This window comes from Papio anubis, chromosome 6, assembly GCF_008728515.1.
Source record: "Papio anubis isolate 15944 chromosome 6, Panubis1.0, whole genome shotgun sequence".
Lineage (NCBI taxonomy): Eukaryota > Metazoa > Chordata > Mammalia > Primates > Cercopithecidae > Papio > Papio anubis.
The window spans coordinates 52,039,421-52,060,564 of record NC_044981.1 but is presented as its reverse complement, the minus strand read 5'-3'; the positions used below and the strand labels follow the sequence as shown (position 1 = coordinate 52,060,564).

Here is a 21,144-nt window from a genome sequence, read left to right as displayed (position 1 = left end):
TTAATAGTCCTGAACCCTTGAAGATGATAATATTGGTACCAACATCTTCTTGAAGGCCCTTTCTATCATTATATCATCATTATCATAAATACTGATATAAGGCTGACTTTTATTATAATAAAACAACATTGAAGGCCAAGGCAGAAAGATCACTTGAGACCAGGAATTTGAGACCAGCTTGGACAACATAGTGAGACCCTGTCTCTACAAAAAAAAAAAAAAAAAAGATGGAATATTCTGACCCTTTACCTGAGTCAAGGAGGTGGGACCAAGTAGAATTGCTTAGAAGCAAACTATAATATAAACTTCTTTGATTTACTCCCAGCGCATTCTGTGCTGGAGATCTATGGGTGGAAGCAAAGAATTTTTAAAAAAATCAAAATAGTTTTTCCTACTAAAAACTTGGTGGGAATTCCAACAGAAGTAGTCAATAGACAGATGCTATCCAGTGAAATGAGAGTCTCAGGTGAACTGGAGACTGGTACATGTAGAATCAAAGAGGCTTAGAGTCGGAAAGATATCAGAGATGACGCAGTGAAGCCTCCAGCCATAGACAGAGTCCCTTCAATGTCACACCAGTCCTGCAACTTCTTTTACTTCCACCCTTCTAATTATAGAGAACTGGCTCTTTTACAAGGCTGACATTGTCATCATTAGAACCCAGCTGTTATCTGCACTCTTCTTTATTTTAAGGTATTTCCCCGGAATTACTGCACATTACAAATTTTGACATTTTAGGCTACAGAAATTTTGATTGAATCCCCTTGCTGTACAACAGCCCCCACAACACTTGCTCTCAGGAGTCTCACCTATCTTAAAATTCCTCTCTTTGTCATACTTCTCTTCAGATGTTTCCAACATGCACCACCGCTGAAGTTTTTTTGTTCCAGTTATCTTCTGTAGGATGAAGAGTAAGTTCTCAGAGTGCCAAGATGGCAAAGCGATGCTTAACACATCGTCTGACTAATGAAGAATAATTAGAACATTTATTTTCCATGAACTATTTTTCTATTATTGTAGCTTAATATCATGCTAACTTTTTAAGCAACCATTTCACACTCTTGGTGCCCATTAAAAGTTTTTAGTCAATTACAATCCTTAATTTTTTTTTTTTTCTCATGAAGTGTTGCCAAGGTAGGCATGTGTACCAGAGTGTGTGTTAATCTCAGACCTCTCTGTGATCACGGGAAAATCGCTGGCCATAAACCTCACGTTATTAAACTATAAAATGAACCTAATAATGTTAGAATCACATGTGAGGTGCTGTAGAAAGTACCATGTCTGATAGATAAGTGCTCCTCTTATAAAGAACAGGCTATTTATAACCACTCTCTTCTCAAAAGACCGTAGGTGACCAGGCTAATTACCTTTCCAAAAACTAATTTTTAATCCACAGCCTTCCCTTCTCCTTACTCTACTAGAATCCCTGCTTCCAACAATTAAACACCCATCGAGTTAATTTTCTTTCCTCTCACACAGGTTGATTGAGCTCTTGACTTTCTTTCTTTCCTTCTTTTTTTTTTTATTTTTGAACAGCCGGTCAGGTCAAGAAACCCAATCCCTCTCCACCAACCGGAGCCCCGCCCCCTGCCCCCGGCTGGCCCGGAAAGTTGAAGGCCAAAGACGGCGAGGAGGGCGCTCGCTGCTGTGCTCCCGGCCAAAGCGCAGGCTCGGCCTGCCTTATCCAGTGGGACGGCAAAGGGTCACTCTAAAAATTGCTGCAGTCGGGTCTTGTCAGGTGGCTGCTGGTGGCTCCCCACTGGATTTTCCTTCTCCCTCTCTCTGTCTCCACAGATCCCTTCCCAAGAGGAGTCTCCTGCTAAAACTTCATCATCTCCAGTTGACCTGCCACTTCACCCAAGGAGGGTAAGGAGCTGGGACCAGAGTCTCCAATTCCTGCCTTCTAGATCCTGGGGTGTGTGTGGATGTGTGGGTGGGAGACGGTGGGCTGAGGGTTTGTGGTTGTAGAGCTATTTCACTGAAGGGAGTCTACAGCTGGGTCAGGTGGTTCATGTCCCTAATCTGAAGTTGGGAGATAGAAAACATTTTGTTGAAATCTGAGAAATGTAGTGTGTTAGGAGAGTGTCACAGTAACAGAAATGCATGACAGCGATGCGCTATAAACGTAAAACCACCTGTAATTTCTCACAAAAATTCTAAATCTCTAAAGCTTAAGATATATTTTTCTTTCACTACTTTATAGAGAAGGAGAAGGAGAGAAAATTCTTAGGCTTTGTTCACAAAGTTTAGAATTCTATCTTTATTTTTATCAAGAATCATTTTAACATTTGGTACTGATCAGTTTGGATAAAATGTTACCAGTTTTAACTAAATCTGTAGCACAGATATCGGACAACTCTGAATTCCCAGAAATATAACCTATTGACAAAATGGAAATATCCTTTCTGGAAAAAAAAAAAATTTGTTGTTTGGCTAAAAAATAGGTATTTGTCTTAAATGTGCACATGTCATTATGCTGACATATATTTTATATTTAAAATCATGTTGGAAGTGTCATGGTAAAGTGGAAACCACCCCCCACCCCCATCACCCCGAAGCTGGACTTAAAATGGCAAGCAACAGAAGCCAGGAGGGTTGCTATTCCTGGAGGTAGGGCTGATGAGCCCCGACAGATGCAGTGATAGGAATGTGGCCAGGACAGGGAGCAGGAGCAGCTGATTCGCCCCTTTGGCAAAAAGACATTCTGGGATCCCAGTTCATACTGGCATGAGAGTGACAGTGACACTTTAGCACACATGGCTTTTCAGCTTGCCCTGTTGTGGACGCTCTCCCAGGAAGCACGGGTGCAGGGCAGTGGGAAGGAAAATGTTCTCAAATATGAAGTAACAACTCTTTTCTGTAACCAGTTCTGGGGGCCTTCTTCTGGGATCAGTTGGGGCCAGGAGGAATTTAAGTGCCATGCTTTCACATGGACTTGCCCACTTACAGACAAGGGTCCAATTATGTGCCAGAGCTTGGCAGCATTATTCTCAGTCCAGTCATTTTGGATCTACTTCGGATTATGGATCTCATGAAAATGCAGAGCCCACTATGTGGAAAGTACACATAAACATATGCACACAGTATGTTTCAGACTATCCCATAGGACTCATGGACTCACCTGATACCCAACCCAGATCAGGAATGCCAGGTACAAGTCAGATCATCCAGCTACATTTAAATTTCAGGTAAGCTACAAATCAACTTTTAGTATAAGTATGTCCCCAACACTGCCTGGGACGTACCTATACTAAAATATGATTCATAGTTTATCTGAAATTCATATGTAACTTGACATCTTGTATTTTTATTTGTTAAATCCAGCTGTTCAGACCCAGACATATAGATCCCATGTAAAGAAACCTTGTCTCAGTCAGTTCATCCCTATCTGATAATGAGTAGATTCTAGAGATATGGAAGGCCATATTAAAGGGACATTTGATGTAGGAACAGATTTTGACAATTCTGACAGCGAAAGTCAGCTGTGTATTCATAACTCTCTGCAAAATTATAGAAGCAAAAGTAATGCATCTCCTTGTTTGACAGATGATTAAACTGAAATCCTGATAGGTTGGACGTTCTGACATAGGTCTATCAAGCGGTTAGAGCAGAATGAACACCAAAACCCAATTTTCAGTTCTATGATGATTAAAAACTCAATTTCTAACCTCCTCTCCCTCCAACACACAAAATACTAGGAAAGAAAAAGAGCCATTTTACTAAAGTTTTCAACAAATCCCAAACAAAAACTTTTGTACTGTGTCCTTGTGTCCTATATCCAGCCTTAGAGAATAGAATTGTAGTTAACTTTGTGCATACAGTCTGTATTCTTTATAGATAAAGTTAGGCACAGCCTCTAGCTAAGTGGAACCATATGAAATTGAAAGTATTTGCTTTTAAACAAAAAATGATAATTTCATATTCAATCTGATACTTGTAAAGGAAGTGCTTGATTATCTGATAAACAGAGTCATGCAAGCCCTCCTTGTCCCTATTTATTTGGCTTACCTAACCTATTGGATTTTCACATTCTTACTACCCTTGATAGGATAAAGAAATCCACAGGATCGATGTGTCCCCAAACAAATTTATTTTACATTCAAAAAGGTAACTTTTTTATTCCAGTATTTGGAACCAGAACGAACCATTTCATGTTCTCCGTATCAAAATTTTAATTTTATAAACACCAGCTATACCTTGCACTGTCTCTATCCTCCCATGGTAAAAAAGCTAACTTTTAACCTACTACAGTTTTTATTCTACCCTGGATTTAAAGAAGACAATATAGGGGGCCAGGGTTTCCATGGGTTTGAATTTTTGCCCCAGCACACACTGCACACTTACTTATGTGATCTTGGACAAATCTTTTTTACTCTTTCTGATTCTTAATTTCTTCATTTGTAAAATGAACATAATATAACCTAACTTTTAGGATATCTGTAATATTTAAATTTAAAAACTAAAATTATGTAAAGTACTTAACATACTTTACAGGGCCCAGCATGTAGTATACTCTCAATTAATAAACACTAGCTATATAGCTGTTTTTTTAGATGAAAATGGAGTTATCAATTTACAGTAAATACATAACACAGATTCCTGCTTGGTGATGTATATTTAAGAATTAATATACTTAAATTTGGCAAATAGAAAAGATGATGAAAAATGTGATGATTTACGTAATTCTGCCCAGCTGCTTATCAGGTGTTGAATACATGGCACTAGAAATGGCCCAAGAGCCAGGATCTGCAGTGGGCATGGGGAGGGGAGTGTGGAATTGCCTCTCTGTTACCCTTCTGCCCAGTTTTTAATGGGCAGCTCTTCCAGGGTAGTCAAGAGGCTGCTCTATGTGATAGCAGATAGAGCAGAGGGAGAGAGACTGTGGAGTCCATAGCAAGGGAAGGTGAATTCTCTGGGCTTCCTCCACAGAATGAAAGGATAACTCCAGTAGCGTAGGGACCCTTCTACAACCCTCTGCATCCTGTGCAAAGTCTTTTCTTTGACCCAAAAAGGGAAGGGACTGGCAGTGCCTCCAAATAGCTGTTCATCCCATTACACAACCTCAGCTGCTGTGGCTAAACCTGCTCCTCCTTCCAGAATTCCTACTATGGTAGGAATAGTGTGAAAAGTGCAAGCCACCAACAGTCCTGGCAGAAGCTTGTAAAGTTCTTCCTTCCTTTGATCCCAAAAGGCAATGTGTTAGAGCCCCCCTTAGGTAGCCAGGGAGAACCAAGCCTGCTGTGGTTTAGGAAAAATGGAGAAACGGCCTTCACACTCTCCCAGCCACGGGCAGTTTAGCAAAGATGCATGCCTTTCCATGCAGACCATAATCCGAGTCAAAGCCCTCCCTAGGGTATAGTAATCACATCCTGGCTGATGGCCCTGGCTACCAAGCTTGGGCCCTGGCTACCCAGCTTGGGACGCCCTGAGCAGCTGACAACAAGATATTCACTCTGTTAAAAAGGAAAGAAAGAGAGAGAGCTTAAAAATAAATTTAAAAAAAAGAGTAAGTAAAACCCTCATCCAACTTTGCAAAGTTAAAGTATTAATTGAATCAAAAAGAATGGAATGTTTCAAAATGTATTGCTCAACATGTAAGTTATACTCTACATATGAACACATACATGTAACTCATTTTTGTAACACCTCTTCCTCACAGCCACATTTTTACTGTCATTGTGACCCGCATTGATGACCTAGGAGTGCACAGTGAACATTGGTAACATTGTAGGAAAAAACAGTGAGAGTTCCTGTAGGAATTGCTCTGACTACATGTCCACATGTGACCTGGTTACTGGATAATATGTTTTTAAAAATACTCAATTTTTTCCCAGTCATCTATTAGCCCATATCATCAGCCTCGAAGCCCAGCACTATGACCAAATTAGTAAAAGGAAGTAAATTAAATCGTTCCACTTTCCTTTCCTGTGCAAATATATTACTTTGCTGGCCTTTTATGACTTCTTTCCTTGAAGATTGCCCTTGCTCTTAACTTAAACATGATTGTGGAAAAATCCTGGTTCATCAAGTGGTGTGCTGTGTGTTTAGGCAGGTGTGTGTTTGTTTGCACCCAGTGTGACGTGCGTTGTGTCTGTACCCAGAAAGGCTCCAATGTGAGGGGCCTGGAGAGTTTGTTAAAGCCTTTCCTGTATGCCCCATGAGAACTTAGCCTCTGATTTCTGATCCCCCATAAAGAGGGAGCTAGTCTTTTCTGTAACAGGGCCTGCAGCACAAGATGGGGCTTATTAATTATTAGTTGACCACAGTTCTCCTCAAGTTGAGAAAAGCAGTGGCTTTGGGAGATGCAGGAGCAGGGCCACAGGCAGAGCATTTGTTAGGACATAGGAACAAATGAACAACTCTGCAGCCCTGAAGTCAACATCAGAGCTTTGCTCAGCTTCAAAGCAATGATCCTGATCCTCTGGTTCCTCTGAAGGATCTGCAGCAGTGTCCTTATTGGAGGAGCATGGCACAGAGTGAGAACACTTGGGTGGGTGGGTGGACAACCTTACCTATGAGTTACAGACCCGGCAATGAGATATCATGGTAGCTCTAAAGAAAGACTGAATTTATGAGTATAGATAGGAAAATCTGGCCACAAGAAAGTTGCTTGCAGGCTTTGATTTCAACGGTTTCTTTTCTTGAGACAAAGTCTCACTTTGTTGCCCAGGCTAGAGTGCAGTGGTGCAATACTGGCTCACTACAACCTCTGTTGTCTCCCAGGTTCAAGTGATTCTCTTGCCTCAGCCTCCCGAGTAGCTGGGATTACAGGCGCGCATCACCAGGTCCAGCTAATTTTTGTATTTTTGGTAGAGACAGGGTTTCGCCATGTTGGCCAGGCTGGTCTTGAACTCCTGGCCTCAGATGATTCACCCACCTCGGCCTCCTAAAGTGCTGGGATTACAGGAGTGAGCCATGGCACCCAGCCTGACTTCAAGTTTCTTAAATGGTCTACTGCCTGTTCCTCTCCTTCTCCCCACTTTGGAGAAAGCTAAGTAAGCCAGTTACCTCTAAAAAGTGATTTCACAGGCTCTAAAAGACTTCTTTTAATAAAAAAAAATATAAATACATATGTGTGTGCATGTGTGTATCTATCTATACGTTTTCAGTAACGTTATAGATTACCCGAACAACATTATCAATTGCCCTGATTATAATGTTCTATTTATAGACCATTATACCCAACAATTGCAGAATACAAATTCTTCTGAAATGTATGTGGTATATTCAGCAAGTCAGTACATATATATGAATATATGTATTCTACAAAGGCTACTCTGATAGAAATTTGTATGTGAGTCATAAAAGGACACTTATTTATAAAACAAAAACCATGCATATCTGAGAAAAAGAGTAGATCTGCCCATTAACTGGTTAGCTTGGATTGATTTGTCAGACTAGCTAATGTATTACCCAGAGGGGTCTTAGAGAAATAGGACAAGGGCAAGAGAATATAAAGAAAAAGAAGGGCATGGAAGTTCCCGTGAGTGGAACAGGCCAGGGCTGGGTCAACAGTGGGAACACCAGGAGTAGCATGAAGGTCAGGCAATGGAGGAAAGAGAAGCCATCAATAGGAAGTAAGAGAAAGAAAATGGAGAGAGAGCAAGCTTTTACTGATTTCACTATTTCATCTAGCCTCACGTTGCGCTCTCTCTTCCTGGAGATTTCTTAGTCCTTCCGGACTGCATATGAATTTATCAGGTTCAAGCCTTCTTGGCATCCAACCTCCTATATGTATTGACCGAACATTACTTGCCCAACTATCTCCCTCATGACCTCAGCCATCTCTGAATGCATGTGACAGGCTGAGTCACGCCTCCCTGCTGCAACTTGAAACATTTCCTGTACTTCTAATAACCTTCTCCCTCCTATACATGCTGCTCTTTAAAACCCTTCAGTTACCAAGACCCAACAAGATTCGTGTTATCTGCAAAACCTGCCATTCTAACACCACCCCACCACAATAGTCCTTTTTATTTGAATCCTTAAATCCAGATACACAATCTGTTCCATGTACTCTGTTGTTTTGCTCACCTAACCTATAACCAAATGCCCCAAGTTTTCTGAACTTTTGGGGTTAGCCCGACCTATCAAAATGAAAAACTATTTCTCAGGTTGTGTATTTGCATGTATTCCCTTTCTCTCCCTGGCGTTTTTTAAAAATCTCATAGAAATATTTACATGTTCCAGAACTCTTCCCTTGGTTGCTGTTTGCCACTTCTTTTCTGAGTCACTATGTGACTGTTCCATATTGCCTCCTGCTCCTCACGACTGCTTGTCCATGATGTGGTGGCTTTCTCTGATTCACTTCACTCTAAAGCTTAAACAGGCTCCTTTCTTTATTCCCAAAGACAACTAACGTAGGCTATTGCTTGTCATGAAAATGGTTCAAATTTTTTGAGCATTCACTTTTTGTCAGGTACTCTGCAAAATGCTGTTACAGACATTTCCTCATTAGGCGTTCATTGACAACCCTAGAGGCAGGCACTATTATTATCTTCTCTTAAGAAATAAGTCAATGGAGACTGTAAGAGGCTACGTAATCTATCAGGCTAGGTAATCTATCAAAAGTTACACGGCAGATAAGTAGTAAAATTGGTATTTGTGTTATATTTTCATTGTCATTCTATTTGAAATATTATCAAAATTTTTCCTGTGATTTCTTTTTTGACTCATGGATAATGTAAAAGGAAATTGTTTAATTTTCAAATATTGAAAATTAAATGGTTTTCCTAGACAACTTATTGTTATTAATTTCTAATTTAATTCCATTTGGATCAGAAAGTATGCTAAAATATTAAGATCTCTCTGTAAATATTATGTGTATATCAAACAAATTGAAATAGCCGAACAGCTACTGCCCTGAGCTTCTCTGAGTCCCTCCCACCCTTCCACCCTCTCCTGGGTCTATTACCTAGTAACTGAAGAATTACACAGTGTACCCTAGGGAGTCACTGGGACCCAGGTCCAGCACTGTGGCCTGAATCCATTCTGGTTAGTAGATGTCCTGTTTTATCAGTAATCAATATTTTAAATATGACCCTTACATGCTACTTATGAAACAGCATCTTAATGATGGGTAACAGAATATTTAGCATTTCAGTTTGAGGCACTCAGATTACTCCTCAGACTCAGGATTTCCTCTAAACAATGAGCATTTACAAATTCTGTATCTATATGAATAACAAAAAATGGGCCACAGGAGTTCTTCCAGGAACACAGACAGGACTTTCCCCCCCAAATTTACTCTGCTATGCTTACCTAGCTCCTTATTAATATTTTACATTTGCCATGTCTTGTCTCTCTAATATAAGTTACATCTTATACTGCTCCATCGTTCCCAGCACTGTGCTGCCCACACCAAGATGGATATCTGATAACCGCTTGCTGACAAATATTCAAAAGTTTCTCCCAGAAAGTCCAACAAGGAGACACTCAACACATAAATTAATGCATTTGAACATTAAAATGATAGTGGGTTCATAATCTATTTTCACAAGGTAAGGACGCATTTTGCATTGTTTGCAAAAAAAAGAATGAAGGGTATATGTGCTATAGTCTTGTAAAAAATATAAATGTGAATATGATAACTGAAGCTTAAAGAAGAAAACAAAAGCCCTGGAAAAGAAATAGACCATCTCTATTTTCTGCCTACCTGCTACTCTTCTTCTGCATGGATAGGAACAGGAGCAAATACAATAGAAGGGCTACAAAATTACTTTAACACCTACACCACCCATCAAATTGATAACCCTTCAAGGAGAGCCAAAGCTGAGTTTTACCCCTCAGGATAAAATTACAGTGGGATTTAAAACACATACCACCCCTCCCCTCCCACATACACACACACAACAAAAACAAAAAATTGTAAACCACCTAAATACATAGATGCTTATCAACAGGATAATAGTTGAACAATGTATGATATACCCTTACTATGTGTAACTATGCACTGATTTTAAGGAATGAGGTGGATTTATACATGTACTGCTATGGAAAGATGTATATGAGTTACTGCTAGTGAAAAGAGAAAATTGTTGAATAATTAGCATAAACCTGTTTTGATATAAATTTTCCATAGTGTTATGTTGGAGCTGGCTTACACTGGCTCACAAGAGCTGATTGTTGAATTTGCAGAAATTTGGCAAGCTGATTGTTAAGCAGTTGATAGCTTGAAATCAGCCATGATGAGTGTATTTGCACCAAAGAAATCATCAGATTAGGCTGGCCAACGCGGCTCATGCCTGTAATCCTAGCACTTTGGGAGGCCAAGACAGGTGATTGCTTGAGCCCAGGAGTTTGAGATCAGCCTGGGCAACATGGTGAAACCCATTCTCTTAAAAAAAAAAATACAAAAAACATAGGCAGGCATAGTGGCATGCACCTGTAGCCCTAGCTATTCAGGAGGCTGAGGTGGGAGGATTGCTTGAGTCCTGAAAGTCAAGGCTGCAGTAAGCCAAAATCACACCACTGCACTCTAGCCTGGGTGATAGAATGAGACCCTATCTCAAAAACCAAAAGGTTAAAAATACTTGTTTTCCCAGTCTGTTGCTTGCCTTTTAAAGAGTCAGTTTTGTTTCATGTTTTTATTTTTCTATATTCCGATATTTCAGTCTTTCCTTTTATGGCTTCTGGATTTTGTGTCAGCTGAGAAGGGCCTTCCCTACCCTAAGATGTAAAAACAAAAACAAAAACAAGATCCCTAGCTTGTTCTGATTGATGTAAGTTTGTGTATGTGTATATGTTACTTAGATATTTAATTCATCTGGAAGTTATTTTAGTGAATATATAGAGTAGGAAATCAGTTGACCTAATACTATCATTACAAGTTCTTGCCCATTGATTTTTTAAGTGCCACATTTATCCTAATATATATACTCACACACATACACTATATAAATATATAAATATGCACACACATATATACTGTATATATCTATACACACATACACACATATACGGGTTTCTACCCTTTATTTTGTTCTGGTGAGTTTATAGGTTTCGACCTCTTATCTTATTCCACTGAATTTCTTTTTATTCCTTATCCAAAATTTTTAGTTCCTCTAATTTTTTTACATCTGGTAAGAATTCCTTTATTTTTAAACAATATTCCTAGATGTTCTTTTATACTCACTCCCTCAGTTAAACTCTGAACTAATTTTATTAATTTCCAAAAAGAAAAAATATAGAGGTAGCAATTAAAATTTCACTGAATTGACATCCATCTCTTCATATAGGACTCTAGAGTCCCTCTCTGTTAAATCCTCTGGCAAAATCTGATAGTACTTATCATACGTGTCTCACTAAATTCGAGTCAAGTATGTATATCTCTTAAAATATAACAGGTTTCATTGCTACTGCAAATAAAATAATCTTTTGATAATATTTTCTACATTTCATATGGATTCCTGAATTTTAGTATTTTACTGAGGAAAATCTTTGGAGTGTTTATAATTCACTTTTTCATGAGAGTAAACTAAACCCTTTAAATGATAATTAACTACTATTCTACTGTATAGCTCAATCAGAAAATGTTGGCTGGGTACAGTGGCTCACATCTGTAATCTCAACACTTTGGGAGGTGGAGGCGGGCAGATCACCTGAGGCCAGGAGTTCGAGACCAGCCTAGCCAACATGGTGAAAACCCATCTCTACTAAAAATACAAAAATTACCTGGGCATGGTGGCACACACCTGTAGTCCCAGCTACTTGGGAGGCTGAGGCAGGAGAATCGCTTGAACCTGAGAGGCAGAGGTTGCAGTGAGCTGAGATCATGCCACTGCACTCCAGCCTGGCCAACAGAGAGAGGCTCTGTCTCAAAAAAAAAAAAAAAAAAAAAAAAGAAAGAAAGAAAAGAGAAAAAAAGAAAGAAAAAAAAAGAAAGAAAACGTGGTCACTTTTTCTGTATAATTACCTGGCAATACAGTTATGGAGAGATTTCATTTGATAACATAAATCTTCCTAGAATTGTCTTCAATGCTTCATGCTGAAGTAACCTATCTGTAAAATGTGCATCTAGTTTAATATGTCTTTAAATCTATTTTTTAAAATTAATCTATTTTATGCCATGAAAACTATTATCTTATGAAAAGGTTTCTCAGTGTAGTATTTCAAAGTCTAAAGCACAATTAAAATAAAACTATGCCTTTTTTTCCTTTTTTTTAGCAAGCTCTTGCCTGTGACAGTGTATTTGCCAACATGGCACCCAAAAAGAAGATTGCCAAAAAGAACAAAGGAGATATCAATGAGATGACTATAATCGTAGAAGATAGCCCCCTAAACAAACTGAATGCTTTGAATGGGCTCCTAGAGGGAGGCAATGGCCTTAGCTGCATTTCCTCTGAACTAACAGATGCTTCTTATGGCCCCAACCTCTTGGAAGGTTTAAGTAAAATGCGGCAGGAGAACTTCCTATGTGACTTAGTCATTGGTACCAAAACCAAATCCTTTGACGTTCATAAGTCAGTGATGGCTTCATGCAGTGAGTATTTTTACAACATCCTGAAAAAAGACCCATCAACTCGGAGGGTGGATCTCAATGATATCTCACCACTAGGCCTGGCCACTGTCATTGCTTATGCCTACACTGGAAAGCTCACTCTCTCCTTGTATACAATAGGAAGCATTATTTCTGCCGCTGTTTATCTTCAGATCCATACTCTTGTAAAGATGTGCAGTGATTTTCTGATACGGGAGATGAGTGTTGAGAACTGCATGTATGTTGTTAATATTGCTGAAACATACTCCCTAAAAAATGCAAAAGCAGCAGCCCAGAAATTTATTCGGGATAACTTCCTTGAATTTGCAGAATCGGATCAGTTTATGAAACTTACATTTGAACAAATTAATGAACTTCTTATAGATGATGACTTACAGTTGCCTTCTGAGATAGTAGCATTCCAGATTGCAATGAAATGGTTAGAATTTGACCAAAAGAGAGTAAAATACGCTGCAGATCTTTTGAGCAATATTCGCTTTGGTACCATCTCTGCACAAGACCTGGTCAATTATGTTCAATCCGTCCCAAGAATGATGCAAGATGCTGATTGTCACAAACTTCTCGTAGATGCTATGAACTACCACTTGCTTCCATATCATCAAAACACATTACAATCTAGGCGAACAAGAATCCGAGGCGGCTGCCGAGTCCTCGTCACCGTTGGGGGACGCCCAGGCCTTACTGAGAAGTCCCTTAGCAGAGACATTTTGTATAGAGACCCTGAAAATGGGTGGAGCAAGCTTACAGAAATGCCAGCCAAAAGTTTTAATCAGTGTGTGGCTGTGATGGATGGATTTCTTTATGTAGCCGGTGGTGAAGACCAGAATGATGCAAGAAATCAAGCCAAGCATGCAGTCAGCAATTTCTGCAGGTACTTGATCTTTTATTAGGAACTGAAATGGTTCAATATTATAGGGAAATAGCCCTAACATAGAAATAAATTAATCTTGCTTATTAGCTTAGTCCATTGGCTTAGTAAATCAAAAATAATAGTAATGCCACCTTACGTATGTTCAGCACTTTATATTACATAAAGTGCATTCATATATATTTTGCACTATAGATTCCTGAAGCAAGCCTGTGAGGTGGGCAGGGAAGAGATAATTATTCTGATTTTACATATGAGAAACCTGATACCCAGAGAAGTTATAACACCAGTAAGCAGCAATTCACATTTACTCATTTCTAGTTGGGTACTCTTCACAATATACTGATTTTTGATAGAAATTAGGTACAAATTTAGTTTTTAACACTAAGTAGTAAGAAAGAATAGAATAAAACAAAATTTATTTTAAGTGACTACTACTGACAACTGTCAAATTCATAATTGGCAAATAGAATGAGATCACTAAAACTGTGGCAGCTAATTCTTTTGAAATACTTATTTGAAAACCGAATAACAGAAAATGTGTCAATATTGTTGACACATATAGAAAAGGGTAAAAGAGTAAAACACATCCTTCAGAAAAATGGAATTCAAATGCCATATTATTTTATATATTTATGATTAAAAATTAAACTTCCATTTATATGAAATGTTCAGAAAATCATGCTTATATCATGGTAGTAGTATGAAGTCAAACATAACTAATGAGCAAGATCTGAAAATTTGTGTAGCATTTCATGAAAAATATTCTTTATTATTCCATTATGTGTGTATGCATTGAAAAGAACACAATTAACTGATTTTCAGTGTTTAATTTGTAACTATAGTTAAGTTTAATCTTAACTATGGGACAAAGTTACATGGGACAAAGACGAACATCAGACTGAAGGAGTGAGTTCTGTATTTACAATATTTCTGAACTATGTCAACAGGAAAGCATCAGTTCACTATGCTTATTTTCCTCCTGCTGAAAAGACACCTATTAGTACTCAAGTCGCTTTTTGAGGTATTGATTTCAGTGCTTATACATGGAGAGTTCCAAGCACTGAAAATATATATATATATTTATCCTTAAACTAAAAAGTCTTCTCTACCAATAAGTGCTGGAAAATAGAAAAGTATCCAAAGTTAAGCCTTTGATGATGCTTTTAGACATGAGTTCCATTGCTCTCAGTCTAACAGACAGGAGAAGACTTTGTTGAGTGGCTTGGGCTTTACTGTCGCAATGGCCAAGAGAGGTGTAGAAATAAGGGGTTTGCGAGAAATTGAGAAATCCAATCAGTCAATTCGTATCTTAAACAGTGAGAGGGAGCTGGGAATGGTTGGCATCTGAAGATATGCAGAATTGACTTTAATATGGCGTTGCCCTCCTCTGATCACCACAAATGCCCAGTATCCCCCATGTGCACATCTCATAAATCCCGCTGTATGTAGATATTTGAATATAGAGGAAACGGGGGCTGAAAGCTCAGTCTCTGTGGGCTCTTCTCCAAGCGGCCCCATAAAAGGAGTGCTTATAAACGGAGGAAAGGTGGGGGTGAGGGGTACTCAATGCCTGCTTTGTCTTTAGCAAGTGTCACACATTTTTACTGGCTGAGAGAGAAACGCCAGCCTCCAGGTGAGGAGCTGGACCAGGTCCTCGCCTCCTTGCAGGGGTAGTGTCAGGCTTCCCACTATGGTTTGCGGAGTAACATGGGGTCCCCAGCTGCCGTCGACAAAGCTGTTACACCTTCTCTGTCATTTCCAGATACGATCCCCGCTTCAACACCTGGATACACCTGGCCAGCATGAACCAGAAGCGCACGCACTTCAGCCTGAGCGTGTTCAACGGGCTCCTGTACGCCGCGGGCGGCCGCAACGCAGAAGGAAGCCTGGCCTCTCTGGAGTGCTACGTGCCCTCCACCAATCAGTGGCAGCCGAAGACGCCCCTGGAGGTGGCGCGCTGCTGCCACGCCAGTGCGGTCACCGACGGCCGCGTGCTGGTGACCGGAGGCTACATCGCCAACGCATACTCGCGCTCTGTGTGCGCCTATGACCCGGCCAGCGACTTGTGGCAGGAGCTGCCGAGCCTGAGCACACCCAGGGGCTGGCACTGCGCAGTCACGCTGAGCGACAGAGTGTACGTGATGGGCGGCAGCCAGCTAGGGCCGCGCGGGGAGCGCGTGGACGTGCTCACCGTGGAGTGCTACAGCCCCGCGACAGGTCAGTGGAGCTACGCGGCGCCGCTGCAGGTGGGAGTGAGCACCGCGGGCGTCTCGGCCCTGCACGGCCGCGCCTACCTGGTCGGGGGCTGGAACGAGGGCGAGAAGAAGTACAAGAAGTGCATCCAGTGCTTCAGCCCCGAGCTCAACGAGTGGATGGAGGACGACGAGCTACCCGAGGCCACCGTCGGCGTGTCCTGCTGCACCCTCTCGATGCCCAACAACGTGACTCGGGAATCCCGGGCCAGTTCGGTATCTTCTGTGCCAGTCAGTATCTGAGCCCAGGTAGATGCAGGGACGCAGAAAGAATACCTTATTTATTCATAGAGCCACGTGGTTAACCTCTGAGTTCGCTAAAAGGAAAATATTTAACATTTACTACACTGATTGTATTGTAAAATATGTCGAGGCACATGTCCTGATGGCTTTAAATTCCTGGTATGGCATAATCTACCTCTGTCTTTTTTTTTTTTTTTTTTTTTTTTTTTTTAAATCAAAATACAGGGCCATGGCCAACAAAAGAAACAATTTATTTCAGCGGCCACTGGGTGGCAGACGGAATTCGTTATAGGCACTGTTCCAAGGCGGCATGTTTCCTAAATGTATAGCGGTTACACCCACATTTGAGATTTTTTCCTCTACACTTTAGTACACTTGAGGTTTATGTAAGTGATTTCATGTTCAAAAGTTTATTTTCCTCTCTCTCTTTTTTCTTTAGGAAGTTGAAGATATTCATATAGATTTTATTTAAAAATGGAAATTGTCGATCTACGTAGACTTGATTTAATTCTCTATTTCAACGCAATTTTTCCTCCAAATGTGATTGAGTAAAGGATTTTGAAAGATATCCCATGACAACGTAATAAAGCTTAAAACAAGATCTGACCGACAAGGAATAGGGATTCCACCCAGGGACCGTAAAGTTGATAACCTTTGCGTTAGCGGACATTTCTCTTTTTCCATGCCTCAGGCCCCAGTTTATTTTCTACCATAAAATCCTGCTGTCAATCAAGGAATTGATTTGAGTCATTTAATTTATAGTGTAAATTTAAGTCATGTGGTTGTTTCAACTAGAAGGATTTGCATTTTATCCCTTGTCCTCTGTTAAAGAAGAATTTCACATACCCTGGGAGCCTTACCCTCACCGTAAAAGCTACACCAACCTGGTTAAAGGCAACCTTGGCCCTAATGTACGCCCTGCAAAGATCACCAAATAAAACTATGTCCCTAAGGACCGTTAGCTTGAAGCTTAGAGAGCCTGAAGTTTATACAACTAATAATAATAATTTTATTTGCCCCAATCTTTTGTAAGACAAGAATGAAAGAAACATTTGGAATTTGCAGATTTGGTAGTAACTGAATGAACGGGTTCTCCTGTTGATAAATGCCATTGTTTCCCATTTCATATGGATCCTCCTGATTTCTTAAGTAAAAATCAAACACTCATCTCACATATATAAAAATATATGCTCATTCTGTCCTATTTTTATTAATCTCATCTGCTCCAAATTAGCTTTGGATTTATAATCAAAGTATATCCACTTGATAGCATTTTTCTTATATGTTTGCCAAGTTTTGAGGAAAGGGAATGACTGTAGTAAATGATACATATTTTCCTTTTTTATAATTTATCACTTTATTCTTTGACAGTTTATTTGTTTTGGAGAGGAAGTGGCCTATCAATTATGGGTTATGTGCAATTGGATTTTGAAAAATAAAACAAGCTATTTAGGAATTGAACATGAGTTATATGGAAATATAATTTGGTTTTCATTCATCTCATCCTCTCCACTTTGTGTAGATAGGTTGTTGCTAGAGTTATGATATTTATTTCTAAAATATGTTATCTGAACTGTGAAAAGTGGTTCATATAGTACACTTTGTGGAACAATTTTATATCATTGCCCCTTATGAAAAGTTCAATCTCTGGGTATTTAATGATAACACTCAGGTAAGGGCTACAAACGCTGTAAATTAAGAACAAGACATTATTAATGTAAAAGCACTGGGCTGTTTCCTTATCCTACACAAAGAATCTTTTACCTTGGTGTATGTGGATATGGTATATTGCCTTGGTGTATGTCTATGTGTGTATACGCACACACTCATACAACTGAGAAGCCTATAGTATATGGTTAATTTTTAGAGAAAAGGTGTTTTATTGTGGACTACACATCATAAGTGGGCAAATAGATGTAATTCCTTGATGCACACTAATAGATGTGTTCCCATTGACATCTTGGAAGTATTGTATGAAAAGGAGGACCTAGGGCTTGAAATGAAATGAGAATCAATCAGTTGTGACATTACATGATGGAATAATGAGAAGAGATACTGAAACTAGAGGATTTTTCGTCTATCAAAGCTTGATAAAATAGATTGTGCAAAAACTTGGCAGTGGCTTTCTAGAGATGAAACTGGAGACATATTAGAGCTGGATAAATCATTTAAAATTACTATTTAACTTATTTTCTTCATTGTTTATCTGAAAACTCAGAAAATCCACATATGTGAGCTTACCAGATTCTTAGGTACGTTGCTGTTCCATCTTCTGCTTCAACAGTTAGGAAAATAAAGACCAATATGAATTTGGAATGTTGGAATTTCTGACATACCACATTGGCGAGGAGTATGGAATGTAAGGATTGATGAAAGTTTCATATCCTGGAACATCTTGTATTGCCAATTGAAAGACATAAAAGTATGCAGAATCAAAATAATGTGTGTCCCCTTTCATGTGTAAGCGAAACATATTCTTTAAACCACCTATTGAAGCAGTTGCTGCTAGAAACCTAGTTTCTCCAGATTTCCCAAGTGGAAAATATTTAGTATGTTTTTAAGCTTACATTCAATTACTCTCCAGAATCTTAGGACCCAACCATATACTTCCTTTTATTTTTTATTAAAGAAAATGACTTGTTATTTTTGTAATGTCTGAGTCCTGTGATCAAATAAAAGCATCAGTTCAATGTATCAGAGAAATTGCATGTTACCCAGCAGCTGAAACAATAAAATTCAAGCTCTCTTTTTCCGAATGGGCCAGAGACCTGATGAGAAAGTCTGCAGGAAGCCAAACTGTAACGTAGTTTGTCCATTTTTAGTTAGGTTCTTGGTGCCAAATTGTCATCCCTGATGCATTAGTTGCTTTCGGTGCACTGAATGAATTTTATTTTTACTTCGTATGTTGTAAGAATGGTTTTGAATAGGACAGTGATGGTACAGATTCGTATAATTTTAAAAGATGATTAGATGGTAGTGAAGTGTTATGAGTGAGGAGGTATAATTGATGCCATAAGAAAGTGAGTACTGAATGGTTCTGTGATTTAAGGTAGAGCAGCAGTTGTAGTAAGTGTATTTTACAAATACGCATGTAAATAGAAGTTTACCTGGAAATATGTATGTTCTAAAATGTCAACTTTTTAATTTTATTTTTTTTGATAGTTATCCTGGCCAAGTGTCTTCAGAACTCATCCAAGTTACTAGGCGAAAGAAACTAAAATCACCTCATTAATTTTTTTCCGTTAGTTACAACCAAATGAATTTATGTAATCTCTGAATGAGCTAGATCCCTATTCCAGCCACTGATGAATAGGTTCTCCAGCACAAGGCAGCATTAAAAGGAATTACTTTTCAGTATTTATTTTCATGCCAAAAAAACCTACAGCATAATTTTCCAAACAGTGCTCTATTGGTAATTATGAGAATTAAACACTCTAAAATATTAAAGATTTACCCTCCAGCACATTCGTTGGGTAAAGACCATTTAATTTGCCCTCTCAGGGAATTTGAAATAAATTATTTGTCTTGGATATTCTTTAAAAACTTTGTATTTATTCAGCAGATTTTGGCAAAAAAAAATTTCATTTGCTTAAAACATTCTGGTACTATGTAAGGAACAACGAACTAAAATGTATGCAGTGTTATTTTGTAATCTCATCACTATCAATAAAGCTGCATTCAATAAGACCTTAGTCAATTACTAAATATGGGCAGTTTTGAAATATCCTTTCTCTGATGATTGGGGTGTTTGTTTTTTTTTCTCTACTTAGTTTTCATGATGATTCACCTAGACAAAACAACAACAAATGACAAGTAATTGAAAAAATATTTCAACAGCTTGAAGACTAGTGAAAGAAAAAGGTATAAAACATCAATAGAGACTTGCTTTGTAACTCAGAGAAAAGCCCAACTCTGGTCTAGCTCAGCCCTGACTATTTAGAAGTCATAGGTTAAGTGTGGTTTGTCTTCCCATTTCCACCCTGACCACAGCCAGCTTGTCACAGGTGCATCATCATTTGCAACAAAACGTTTTAGGAAATAAAATCCCATTGTTATGTAGACAAGCCCTTACAGCCTTTCTCTTCTACCTTATCCCTCCAAATGAGCAAGCAAAATGTAACCAACATAAGATGTTCAACCTTTGATCTAATTTAGTACTTAAATAATAACATTCAGTTGAGGCCATCAAATCTAGGAAATTCTAAATGGCAGTAGTGTTTTTCTTAAAATTCTCCAAGCCCAGTAATCATATAAATAGACTAGACTAGCCTCAAACACAAAACAAATGGTGCCACATTCCAAATTTTGAGCATACCAGCCAGATGCCTCAGAGTTTCTTTGCGTTTTCTTTAAACTCCCACATTACTCCAAGCTTCCCTACAGATTTGTACGGCCTCCCACAACAATCTTGGGGATGTCTCCACTCTCAGTTACAGTGGGAAACTAAGCAGTTTCTTTTGCTTTTTTTTTTTGCTAGGCCAGATATAGACAAGATCTGAGCCCTTTCCAGGCTTCAGCACTGTGCTGAATTCTATCTATATCTCTTTGGCCAGAACAGCCATCCGGCCTACTTAGATGAAAGGGAGCTATGAAAAAGGTCTTCATGTCCAGGAGGAAAAGTAAAGTTTTCATATAGCATTGTCTCTGCACAATGAATGGCTAGTCATCTTCATACCTGGTTATCAAAGGAACAAGGAGCTTCCCAGTCAAACTGCTTCCCCTCAGCCACACTGCTCTGGCTCTGATCACACCATAACAATGCTCTCCTCTCCCTTTCCTGGGTCACAAGACATGTACTCAGCTCCCCTATTACACCTTGCCTTTTTCCTTCTGAAGAACAAGCCCAGACAACTCTTGCAGACTTTTCTCAATTCAGTGCCCTTACAGGTCAAGAGCGTGTATTAAATGTATTCTGCCAGCCTTGAGTGTTTGCACAAATCCAGTTCCCAACAGCCATCAAATAAACCCCTCCCTCCCTGGGTCTCCTTGTTCTTCTGTTTCTGGAATCGTCTTAATTCTTCTTGATCTAACCTCTTCTGAAAGAATGTTGAGTGAAAATTATACATCTGTGACTTAATTCCTGCCACTCTAGCCATACTAGCAGATTCCCCATACATGACAATTTGGGGAGAAGAGAACACATGAAGAGTCTAAAAGAGGACATACACGCATCTGTTCTTAATCCCCATTAACAGAAGAGGATTCCTGAAAGAAAGAGGGGGAAGGAAGCTAAATGGTGGTAATCTCTCAAGTTTTATTCTGCAATATTAATGAAATGT

At 39.2% G+C, this 21,144-nt stretch overlaps 1 protein-coding gene across 2 annotated transcripts; it reads left to right on the top strand.

Annotated features, from left to right (window-relative positions):
* Nucleotides 1-1,625: 1,625 nt before the first annotated feature.
* KLHL31 (kelch like family member 31) lies at nt 1,626-19,570 on the top strand. Of its 2 annotated transcripts, none has more exons than XM_003897749.5 (3): nt 1,626-1,866; nt 12,166-13,370; nt 15,133-19,570. In XM_003897749.5, exons 2-3 carry the CDS (start codon nt 12,199-12,201, stop codon nt 15,863-15,865), a joined length of 1,905 nt encoding a protein of 634 aa, XP_003897798.2. In that variant the 5' UTR covers nt 1,626-1,866; nt 12,166-12,198; the 3' UTR covers nt 15,866-19,570. The 2 variants fall into 2 exon arrangements, with proteins under 2 accessions (XP_003897798.2, XP_009203661.2); XM_009205397.4 differs by having other exon boundaries at nt 1,626-1,915.
* The last annotated feature ends 1,574 nt before the right edge of the window (nt 19,571-21,144 follow it).

What these genes read in the sequence shown, in the direction of transcription:
- KLHL31 (XM_003897749.5), top strand. Translation starts at nt 12,199, where the DNA reads ATGGCACCCAAAAAGAAGATTGCCAAAAAGAACAAAGGAGATATCAAT. An exon ending in GCAGTCAGCAATTTCTGCAG is followed by an intron (nt 13,371 to 15,132) that starts GTACTTGATCTT and finishes TGTCATTTCCAG; the next exon opens with ATACGATCCCCGCTTCAACA.